The following is a 12,586-nucleotide window of genomic DNA, read 5'->3' as shown; positions in this document are numbered from 1 at the left end:
AGTCGTCTTTCAACTCAAAGGTTATAAAGGAGATAATCAGCTTTTTTTGAGTGGTCATCCAGACTAGAAAAGTGCTATATAAATACACACCATTTTTCATTTACATACAGTATAATTGAATGTTACCTCACCTTTTATCAAGTGTCGTTGTCCTCTGTCTGTAAAGTTTAAAACCACAAATCAACTCCTTTGTTATTAATCTTTAAATATAATAATAAATAAACGTTATTTGGTTACCTTTTTGTGGCCATACCACCTCTTATAATCTCTATTTATAGATGAAGAATCACTTTCCTCCCTAACGGAAAATCCGAAAAATAGAGTAAAATAGAGTACAACAACAATCCATGATGAATTAGTTTATTTCTTGTCACATCAATAGCTCTACATGAGGTGCTGCATGTTGAAAAGCGGAGGCCGCCCAGCGACAAGGTCACGTTACATTTTCTCCTTTCTACTATCCGTAAAACATTCACTTCATCTCATCACATTAAAGATGATCAAATATAAAATAAGAACATTTAAAAATATATATAAAATTCAAACAGAAATATTAAAACACACACCAGGGGACACAAAGCAAAGCATTTAAAGCTATCTCTCTCTCTACAAAACAAAGTGCTGAGTCATGATGATCAAGCCAAGGCATCACTGCAGTCTAAAGCATGAGCTTTTAGATATTTTTTTTCTCATTTTTATTAACTTGCTTATTGCGTCTGGATACACACACATTCAAGCCTGTGTTAACTACAGTAATGCACGCGCGTCACAGTGTGGAGTTTTGTCTACGTATGGGAGCAGATGCAGCTGTGTTCATGAGAAACATGCAGTGACTCAGATACATGGACTTTTGTCTTTACTCCTTCATCCACGGTACATTCTCAAAGTGTCTCAACAGCTTTAAACACGGGCAATTCAACTCTTTCGTTACCCTTTTTTCATTTATATGTCTATTATTCTGTCCAAGGAACAAAGGCATGAAGTAAAATAAAACAGCGTAGTTCTAGAAAAACTAGAAAAATAGTAAAGACAGAGCCTATACATGGAAGACGGGTATTTGTAAACATCACATTCTGTGATTAACATAGAATATTGAAATTGATAATAGTGTTTATATTCTTAAAAACAAAAGTACTGCCTAACAAGACTTTTTTATTATACGTTATCATTTTCTCACAAATTGTCCCTTAGAAGGTCACTTTTCCTGAGATATAATAGTTTAAATGACAGAAGGAGTGACAAACAATTCAGGACAATACAAGCATATTCCATCTTTTCAGTCACCATTACATTTAGCTCAAGCCCATGTTTAATTTTTCCTCACCAGGTACAAACATCTTCCCTGCATTTTGTGAACTGTTCTGGCAAATTTAAAATAAAACTGTAATGTATTACTGTAGTGTATTTTGGACAAAAGCTTATCAGTCTGAAGTTTGTTAACACTGTAATTTACATTATCATTAACTGCTGCATTTCATTATCACATACCCCACATCACAACACACACACGTCATATTCACTGTACATAGTATATGTATAGCTGTGTAATTGATCTACATCTAAAGCCTATCTATATAGACTAATATGTCTATATAGATGCCATCGTTGCTGTAAAGTGCTGACATGGTCACGGTTACAATTAGCAAAAAAAAAAATGAAGCACATAATTTATGAGATAGCTTTGCTTCAATTCTTTGCTTCTTATCATCTGTTCGCTGGAATTTAAACTGAACGCAGACTCATTACTAATCAGACTCTACAGTGAGTGTAGAAACTTAATGTGTTAGAAAATATGTGGAAGTGCACAATAAACTCAGTGAGCTGAATGTTTTCTAAATAAGTGAGCGTGGCTGCCTGGAAAAGTGAGGATATTAGAAACTTTTGTTTGTAGATATTTTCAGAAACTTTGCCTCAATTACAACGAGTTTTATCATTTTAACCCCCATCATTTCAAGAGGTGAATCACAGAAGAGGTGACCTCAGCTGACTGCACCAGTTTCTCTGATTTAAAAAAAAAAAAAGAAGTATTTTTGCTCCACATTTATTAGCACCTGTGAAATTCTCTCATCTTTTTTCAGGCACTAATCTTAATAAACCATTTCCTCTCTAGTTTTGAACGGAGAGCAGCCACTAGTGTTATTATAAATAAACAATACACATGCCATATTATATACAAGAAATCACATCGTGTCGTGTATGTGTAGTTTGATGTAAAGTATAATACTGTACAGTGACTGTAAGGGGAAGGTGTCGTTTCTTTTAGTGTCTGTGTCTCAGGCTGGTTCCTGACGATGGCAGCACACATTATCAGAGTCAGCACTAATTGTTCAGGAGGTTCATGCTGTTGAGCAGGGTCCTTGAAACAGGGTAGGCAACGTAGACTGCTTAACGCCCTGAGGGGACAGTTGATGCCTTAAAAACTATGAATTGTATCTAAATGCCGTGTATGCCCCCCCCCCCATGTCCCTGTTCCCCAGGACCCCAAACTCTCTAAATACCCCCCTACATGACTTCTCACCAGAGGACCTGAAACGCTGCTACATGTGTGAGCTGGAAAATGTTAAGTCAGGTTTTTGTTGAAGTGTGGTTATAAAATAGAGTAGTGACACATCTCTGTGAACCCACATGGATGTTTGCTGCCAGAGGACTGATAAAATGTACGCCTGGTTTTCAAGTCTATGATATCTTAAGAATGTGTTTGCAGCTTTATCTCAGTGTTACAGAGCCAGTCTCAACTGAAAAGTAAAGTCTGTCAACCCTACACCTCTGCAACACTGAAGTCCACAGAGAAAATAAACCATTTTAGCTGTCAGGGACTCAGGAGCTGCTGTTCTACTTCTCTTATTATTGTCATCGAGGTAAATCCAAATGAAGTGATTGGAAACACAACACTTTTATGATGGAGGCAGCAGGGGACCAACACCAACTCCTGTGTGCCGTAATGCAAACTTGCTGAGTTTCTCTAAGGACTTTGGTATGGCAGGATGAGAGGTTTACAAAACTTAATTTTCAAGTTGGTAAAGGTTGTCTAATGGTGAGAAAAAGTGGTGAACATTTCCTGAAGATATCGCGGTCTAAACGGTGTCAGTACCTCATACAACCACACTTCAAAGAATCCCATTAACCCCAGGGTATCAGGGTAAAAAGCAATGACAAGGTATTCTAAATGTTCTATATTCTTCTTCAACAACTGGTATAAATGAACTGAAAATCCCCCCAAACTCAACCGACAAAGCCTTTCCCTAGTAATTGAAGTCGGGCGTATCTTCAAATGCTGATCTGAAAAAGCTCACACACCCCTCTCTCTACTGTCCACAAACTGAACTATTTGTTTACGAGCGTGGGCGATGACTGGAGTGAGTGGAACCACTGGAGTGACGGGTGTAGTGGCACTGGGGGTGGCAGGTGTGGAGGCTGCAGGTGTAGAAGCTGCAGGTGTAGAAGCCACAGATGAAGAAGCCGCAGGTGTAGAAGCAGCCGATGAAGAAGCAGCTGGGGTTGAAGGACCAGGTGTTGTACCCGGAGTGGCAGGAATCACAACAACAGAGGCTGGGCCTGACATTTCAGGCCCACTTCGGGGTTCCACTCGTGGGGTGGATGTGACAAAACGAGCCTCCCTGATCCGGTACGGACTTCGGTAGGTGGAGATGGGCGACAGCTCGGAGCCCCAGCCGAGATAGCTGCCACTGGAGGGAGACTGGACACCTGCACTAAAATACAGCGTAGTGTCTCCAGGGATCCCTAGTTTCTTCTCAGGGGAACCAATCAGGAGAGGGGAACGCCGCTCAGGTGACCAGCCGGGCGTCTTGATGTCCAGAGAACACACAGAGGACGAGGCTTCGGTCAGGGTTGCAGGGTTGCTGTCGATGTGGCGGAGGCTCCCTGGCTGAGGCGGGGATGAGAGCGAGGGTGAGCCATACACCGCACTCTGAAACTCGTCATCGCCTTTGAAAAAAGGAATCACATAAAGTATTTTTAAATAACTGACATATTTCCTATCAAGACACTTCCATCAATCTGAAATATTTGTGATTACTTGGAACAAACGTCCACATATCTGTCTTAAGCAGGAAGCACTGCTGTCTATTTTAACATCAGGTGACCATACACCAACAGTATATGGGTGTTTTGTGGCATCCGACCTCTTTCATCTGACAGTGGAGCACTGGACTCCTCCTCTGCAGTCTCTTCAAGAATGACCTCCTGGACCGGAATAATCTCTGGAAACCTTCGCATATCCTGGATTGACGTGGGCGGAGCTCTTCTCACTGGTCTGGCCACAACAGTGGAGGGAGGCGGCTGTTGTGGTTCGACCACCTCTGTCAACTGGGGACAAGAAGACACACAGCTGAGTCTCTGAAAGACTAGAAGTAAGTATTAGTGCCTAATACAGGTTGCAGGTGCACTACCGTTCAACGGTTTGGGGATTAGCAAACACAATGTATCTATCTATACACCTATGTACATATTCCATTAAAAAACAGACATTTGCAGCTAGAATAGTTATTTACCAAAAATGTTTTGCTTTTCCTTCCAAAATAAGTAATTTCTAAGTGACCCCAAACTTTTTAACGGTAATGTACTTCCATATTAGGTTCACTTTCATGACCCTGAGACTATGCCCATTTCTGTTTTGTATTCTTAATAATCCCTATAGATTACGTATGGAATTTTGCTTGAAGTTTTCATTATAATTACTTGTGAAGTACTTGCGCACTTGCCAATATGACCAACAGAGGCCGCCAGAGGCTTGTTGCATGAATGGGGTGAAGTCTGCTATCTCTGATTGCCGTGTTGTACATTGTGATGGAAAAGAATGATATCTCATGTGCTTATATTGGTCCCCTTTAAGTATTGCATTATTCTCATGGTCACCAGTTTCCAATAAAAGAGTACCATCATTAGTAATCAGAGCAGAGTGGCGCAGCGGAAGCGTGCTGGGCCCATAACCCAGAGGTCGATGGATCGAAACCATCCTCTGCTAAGAGAACGCTGTGTATCTCTGCCTAGTCTGTGAGAGTTACTGACAGTGAGCTTCTGGTGAGACACTAGGGTGAAGGTAGAGTGTTAAATCCATCAACTCAAAGGTTGCGTATTCAATTCCCAGCTCTGCTAGTCTACGTGCCAATGTGTCCTTGGACAAGACATTTAAGCCCTGCTCCTGACTGCCTTTTCTAGTCATCAACGCTAGAAACGGGCTTTATAAATACAGACCATCTTTATAATATGTATAACTTCCACAAAGCTCTTACCTGTGGAGCCTGGGTCACCTGTGGTGGAGATGGTTGAGGAGCTGGATGTGACATTTGAGGAACCTGTGGTTGAACAGGAGGAACCTGACAAATAAGAATCGAAATTCCCTTACAGAACTTTAAAAAAAAAAAATGGTTTAAGATTATCTTCAAATTTGCAAGACTCTCTCAGTGACACAAACCCGGTGCATGTAAGGGTCATCTGGGGAGTGAAATTCTTCAGACAGACCCATCAGTCCTGCCAGGCCCCCATCGCCATATGCTGACCAGATCTTTCCTATATCCCCCGTCTTCAGGGCCAAGCGAATCAGCAGCCAGTGGTGATGTTTCCAGCCCTCCCATTGGACAGGAAGGTCCATCAGAGTCCCACCTCCTAATTATATTGACCACAGTTATTATAGGTAGGTAGTTAAAGGTATGTAGATAGAAACGTTATTGTCTCTGTAGGGGAAACTATTTTTTCATGAGTAAAACATGTTTATTGTTATTTAGGCAGTTAGTTAGTTAGTTAGGTAGTTAGTTAGTTAGGTAGGTAGGTAGGTAGTTAGGTAGTTAGGTAGTTAGGTAGGTAGGTAGGTGGGTAGGTAGGTAGGTAGGTAGGTAGGTAGGTAGGTAGGTAGGTAGGTAGGTAGGTAGGTAGGTAGGTAGGTAGGTAGGTAGGTAGGTAGGTAGGTAGGTAGGTAGGTAGGTAGAGTTGATCTCTAAACTGACCAGACAGTGTTGCTTGACGATGGAAAGAAGGCGTAACTTTCTCCTCCAATGAGAGCGTAGACCCCCGCTCCATGCAGGCGTCCCCTATCCCTCTGTGGCGAATACTCTGGAAAATCTCAAAGGATTTAGGGTGGAGGAAACGATAGTACAGGACCAACGCTATCACTCCTGAAGAGAGAAAAACAGACAAAGAGTTATTGCAGCCATGACATAAACTGTTCACTGTGAAGGTTTTAATCTTAAACAATATTTGACTGAGCTTCTAACCAATGAGGAAGCTGCAGAAGACTGCAGCTGGGATGCCGACAGTATCCCAGGACACCATGGTAAACAACCAGGAGGAGGCCAGAAGAAGAAAAGCATTCTCTAAGAACATGGCCTGAAGAAGAAGAAGAAGAAGAAGAAGACACAGAAAGAGACACATGACGCAAGTTGCAACATAGACGGCCCCAAGTCTCGAGGATCATTCAAACACATGAACCCAAACCTACCAGGTAGAACCCAGCCATGCGAAATCTGGATTGGCCGTACTTGACGTTGAGGAAGAGGAAGATGTGAATGGCTCCGAGAACAAGGTTGAAGATTCTCCATCGAGTGGTTGATCGTATGATGTCAGTCTGCTGAGACACCATCCAGAAGGTTGCGCCCAACCAGTGCACACCTGACAACACACACACACACACGCATATATACACAATTATTTGGAGCCAAATTGTGTCCAACAACAGAATATGAAATAATATGAAATAATATACAGTGAATAGGATGTTCAAAATAACTTTTTACTGCTGTTTACTGTCTTTTATTGTTATTGTTTGTCTCTGTAAAGTGTCCTTGAGTGTATGAAAGACTCTAATAAAGAGAATGCATTATTATTATTATTACCTGACAAAGATGTCCATACACAGCAAAAAACACACTTTCAATACAAGAAATGCAGAGAAGCCTGGTAGCTCACTCACTGTGATGCAGATCTGCTGATCGACTTACACTGCTACACTTCCAATTAGGAATGCACGATATTGCAATGTTTTATCAAATTGTTGACACTGATATACATATATATATATACACGTTTGTCCCAAAGGAAATTCGATCTCTTCTATAGTGAAATTGACACATCAGTTTGCATTCTCATCTAAAAAACACCCGAAAATAAGGGTTGGAAAGGACACAAGCCTAGAAGTCAGTGAAGTAGCAATAGTTGGCAACTGATTTAGTAATTCACTCTCCTCTCTCACTCCTCATATCGCATGTAGTATAATCTGCAGGGATTAACAACATCAGAGCTGACTCGGCACCAAACCTCCATATGTTTTCCAGCTACAATAAACATTTTAAATGCGGGTTGTCTGATTAAAATACAACTTGCCAATGACGCCGAGGATCCATTGCTTGAAGATTCGTGTGAAGAGCATGAGAACAGCAAATCGAGACCCCAGCATGCCGACCTGCAGACAGAAGCAACAGACACAGCCTGTAAATACTGATATATATACTGTTAAACTGAGTATTTTATTTTATTTTTATTTTTTTAAATGTGCTCACCCTCCACACCAATCGACAGAGAATGGCAGCGGGGGTCATATGTAGGTGACCTGGTCTGATGAGGGAACAGGCTCTGGCATAGAGGACCAGAGCCCAGGAGAGCGACAACAAACACACCACGAAACACACCGAGGCTGGAGGGGAGAGGTGAGGAAACAGGAGAGGACAGAGAGCAAGTACTTTGGTATGTTACTGTGTCTAACGCTGATGCAGACGCACACTGGATATACATGGCAGACACAGTAGTTAAAATTAAAGGCCATTTTTGGCCATAACAGCAGAATAGGTTGCAAGAAAAATATCTGACATAAAATATCTGAAAGAGTTTCAGCTATTCAACTGTAGATTAGAATAGATCTTTATTTGTCTTTGTAAAAAATAAAAAAATGCAATCAGTTTAGCAGCTCATCTTTAGTATTCAACATAAAACACTAATTAAAACAGTAAAGTTACAAACGAAAACAGACAGAAGATGACTGACTCCTTTCCACTGCCAGTAGAAAACAACCAAAAGGCAACACACAAGTTTCGTGTGTGTTGCCAAATCAACGAGATAACGATCCTACTTCTTACTTGATGTATAATGTCATTTTCCTGAGGCAAAATATACAATCAAGCAGAGTTATGCTTTAGGGTGTGGTTATGGTTTTTGTGGAGCCTGTTTCTGTCTCCCTGACATATAAATATGCTGAATTATTTCAGGGGCTCTGTTTTGGCCTCCAATTCCTGAGGAAGAGTCCTACTGTAAGAAATCCAATTACTTTTCTTTGTAGTTTTGTGCTGAGTAATAATTGGAAAAGTAGGCCAATTTGCATCGGCCCCAAACCAGAAGAGCACAAACACAAAATATATACATTTAATGTCCTTAGAACAGTCTTTAAGTTATGCTGCTCACAAATAAAAACATCCTGGGTGTAGGTAAATAAAATACCTTATTTCTTTATCCATTTATCAAACACGTCGTACACATAATCAGTGTTTCCCTTTACCTGGAGATTTGAGTCCTATATCAGTGCAAATGAGCACATAGGCATGCAGCAGCGTCTCAGGGAGCGTGACCACCAAGGCTTCGAACAAACGCAGGGCGGACACATCGGCCTGCTGCATGATCTCACAGTACACATCCTCATCTGGCAGCTGCATACACTCAAACAGCCTGGACGAGTGTCGGCGGAGGTGGATGAAGAAGAAGGGAAGAAAGAGAAAGACACAACATTGTAGCCATAATTCATCAAACTTTGACAAATGCACTGCATAGATTCTCAGTCCCACTCCAGCCTGTGGTCCATTATTACTGATGCTTTGTGAATTATTGATCAGTGACCAATTAACAAAAAATTGGTCCTAATGACGCTTTTGGCAGAAGTCCATGTCCAATCTCTGAAAATATACATCACTGGAAGGAGAAGCTCCAGAAAATATCCAGAGCAAAGTTTGTGCATACAAGGCCAGGGACGATATGAAAACTTCGTATCATGTCTTAAAGGGGGACGAGCGGATCCTTTTGTCCATGCTCTACTTCCCTTTGCCTCACATACATGTGCTTTATGAAGATTTGCACAAATATGTGGATGGATGTGCATATTTTGTGCACATCCGGACTTCAGCGCACGTCTGAAAGCAGCTATGGAAGAAGAGACGGCCAACCTTTTGAAGATACCCAGGTGCAGAATGTGAGTCCAGCTCAGAGACTTCCTCCGGATGCGTCCATCTGACAGGTACCACAGGTAACTGAGCCACTGAGGAGCCCAACCTGAGAAGCACAGAATGATAAAAACTTAACACCAGTCTGTCTATCGCATATATGTTTGACACCATCCATTCATCTTCTACCACTTTATCCTCCACATGAGGGTCGCTGGTGCCAATCCCAGCTGACATAGGGCAAAAGGCGGCGTACAACCTGGACATGAAAGCCCATAGCAGGACCAAATAGAGACAAACAACCATCCACTCTCACGGTCAATTTAGAGTGTCACATTTGACTAATCCCCAAATCTGCATATTTTTGGACTGTGGGAGGAAACCAGAGAACCTGGAGAAAACCCACTCACATGGGGACATGCAAACTCCATGCAGTTTGTTTACCAACTAAAAATAATATCATGCCATATAGAAAGTGATAGAAAAATCGTAATTCGGGTCCCACAATGGTTTGTCTTCTTCAAAAACTGGCTTTGGGAAACACTGATCAATCAGGTTATAGATGAGAGGTCTCAAACCTGCGCCCCCCCCCCCCCATCAATTACATGATTTATGTTATAATGAGAGCAAGGCCTGTGACTTGTTCTTCCTTGTAAACACAGTAGAGGTGGTAGACTATAGACAGAATTCTAAATGTGTTTGTGAGCAATAATTTTATCACAATAATAACACATTTGGTTCATCATTAAGACATATATAAGCTTGTATAGTGTTTTAAGTGCTTTGATTCTGTTTTTGTTACTTATAGATTCATTTAGCATCATAAATGTGTTTTTTTATATTATTATTGTGAACTAGACATCAACAAACACGTTTACTTGACATTTCTGTGAAACATCATTATGAAAATTGTTATTGCAGCATCACGATGGAACATTGTGTTATAAATTTTATTTGAACTCAGGGTTTTTTTCAGGTCATTTGAGTTGTGGTCTCACCTGGCAGAAGGAACAGAGCAGTGAATCCAGCCAGATAAGCATAGCAGTAGTTGTGACCTATCCACAGATAATAGACGAAGCAGTAGATCACTGTGGAAACACACAAACACACAAATACATGACCCTGGACTACAGTGGATGGTAAATGTGTCATCATTATCCATCCATTACAACAAGGTAACATCCCATCATCACACTGCTCTGCAGTTGGGTCCCCTCCCTAAATCCCTCCATCCCTCCCTCCACACTTGTAATCTGAACCCATTTCGGCTGCCTCACAGGCGGGCTGTCCGGACAGACTAGGCCCCTGTCCCCGGGTCCACCCATATCCATCTGTCCATTCATGCACCTCCAAAAAAAAAGGCGCTGAAATACGACAACAAGCGTGTGTTTTTTTGCGTGTGTTCAGGACCTCGGGAGATGATGCTGCTGCGGCTGTTTTTAAAGACGAGAACTCATGTGAACTACTGCGGCACCGTGAGTCTGCAGTTCTGCCGCATAGAACATGTAGCCTATAAAAATAGAAAAATCACTGCAGCGCAAAAACTGCAGACTCATCTCTGTGTTTTTAATGACGATGCATTAAAGACAAATGTACAACTTTGACTCATTTGAAAACAGACATGAGCCAACCCCACACTGTGTGTGTGTGTGTGTGTGTGTGTGTGTGTGTGTGTGTGTGTGTGTGTGTGTGTGTGTGTGTGTGTGTGTGTGTGTGCGCGCGCGTGCGTGTGTGGACATCATGTGTACTGTATGTCCACACACACACACGCACTTTGTGGCCAATGAAGCACGCGCACACGCATGCAATTAAGTAAAACATACAAAATAACACACTGCAGGACTGTGCACGAGGACAACTGTCACATTTCAGTCAGAGGTGTGTGAGTGTGTGTGTGTGTGTGTGTGTGTGTGTGTGTGTGTGTGTGTGTGTGTGTGTGTGTGTGTGTGTGTGTGTGTGTGTGTGTGTGTGTGTGTGTGTGTGTGTCCCAGGTAATGGACTCACGCGCCGTCCTCTCTGCAACGATGAGAAATGCGGTAAAGGCGAACACGCAAACTTGACAGCAGGGCACGCAGGAGCCTGCGTGGCTCGGGGTCGCCGTGTAGTGTCTCATGACTGCTGTGAGCACAGTGTCCCTGTCTCACACCGAGGAGTCTTCATCAGTCTGCGGGATGTGAGGTTGCTCTGGTCCCGGTGGGGACAGACAGACTGACGGAGGAGGGAGGAGGAGGGAGGAGGAGGAGGAGGGAGGCTCGGTCCAGCTGCAACTGCAGCCCGCTTTCTCTGCTCCGTGAGCCCGACCCAGCGTCACTCACTGCCCGTCCCGTTAAAGCGACAGCAGCACCGTTGATGGCTGAAGAGAGCGAAAGCAAACTTATATTTGTGGAAAATTTTAGTTCATATAAACTAAATAAGATTATGCTTCATCTATGTGTGGCAACGTATGACTTTGGAGATTGAATTCATGTTTTATTCTCTAAAAAACTCCAAAACAAACTTGGATTAGAGAAGAGTTTAGATTAGCAGCTATTCTTAAAGGTGCATTATGTAATAAATCTAAAGCAACTGGCCATAAAATCCTCCTAATATGTCACAGAGACTCAGGAATAATGTTCATATAACAAACTGAACTCACCAACAACAACAGTACAGACAAAATATTTGCATAAAAAAAATATTTTGCAGACTGCAAATCATGTTTATGTTTTGAAATCATGTTTTGGCATGTGGCGCCACCTACCGCCGTCTACCAATCATTGCAGTCGGTAGAGTCTCAGCTGCCGAGCAACCACGGGTTGCCAGTTACGTGAGGAAACCTAAAAGACCTCGGTATTTTGAATTTGAATGCAGCAACCGTTTTTGGCCACTTTCTTACATATGGCACCTTTAAAATAATCCGATCATAAAGGTTATTGTTGCTGCTATCTGTTGGTAACTGTTTTGTGGATTGGAATCAGTATCAGTCAAAATTGGACAGATAAAAATGTAGAAACCGATACAAAAATCTGTTTGACTGAAAATTTACTGTTAAAAAATGTCAATAAAAAACCAGCAAAAGCATTTTTGCTGAGTCATGTTTCGGCTGTTTATTTCTTCGATTTTACCATCTCTTCAACTTGATACTCAAGTTTGTGATATCGGTATCATCCCATCCCTGCTTTTGCTGCTAATGATTGTGATGATATTGATATAATTATTGCTGTTACTGCTATTGTTGGTATCTCTCTTTCCCTCACGAATCACCATTACTAGCTGTGTGTAAACACTGTGATGGTTAAAATTATATGATGACGCTTCGTTTGGACACCAGGGGGCAGTCTGACTCCACCTGTAAGTTACAGTTTATACAGAACATTTCAATTTGGAGCGGATATACAAATGTTCCTGCACTGTGCTAATAGCCAATCCCAAAGTAATTATGAGATGCCTAA

The 12,586-nt window shown here is 41.9% G+C and overlaps 1 protein-coding gene across 1 annotated transcript; it reads right to left on the bottom strand.

Moving 5' to 3' along the window:
• Window positions 1-3,289: 3,289 nt before the first annotated feature.
• xkr5b (XK related 5b) lies at window positions 3,290-11,268 on the bottom strand (the record flags this gene model as incomplete). Its single annotated transcript, XM_083900472.1, has 13 exons — window positions 3,290-3,945; window positions 4,143-4,326; window positions 5,253-5,336; window positions 5,435-5,625; window positions 5,964-6,131; window positions 6,231-6,342; window positions 6,455-6,624; window positions 7,336-7,414; window positions 7,512-7,645; window positions 8,501-8,667; window positions 9,159-9,264; window positions 10,154-10,243; window positions 11,160-11,268. 13 exons carry the CDS (start codon window positions 11,266-11,268, stop codon window positions 3,290-3,292), a joined length of 2,250 nt encoding a protein of 749 aa, XP_083756598.1.
• Window positions 11,269-12,586: the final 1,318 nt, after the last annotated feature.

This window comes from Microchirus variegatus, assembly GCF_963457635.1.
Source record: "Microchirus variegatus genome assembly, chromosome: 14".
Taxonomy (NCBI): Eukaryota; Metazoa; Chordata; class Actinopteri; order Pleuronectiformes; family Soleidae; genus Microchirus; species Microchirus variegatus.
The sequence above is the reverse complement of the archived record's forward strand: the minus strand, read 5'-3'. Positions and strand labels throughout refer to the sequence as shown.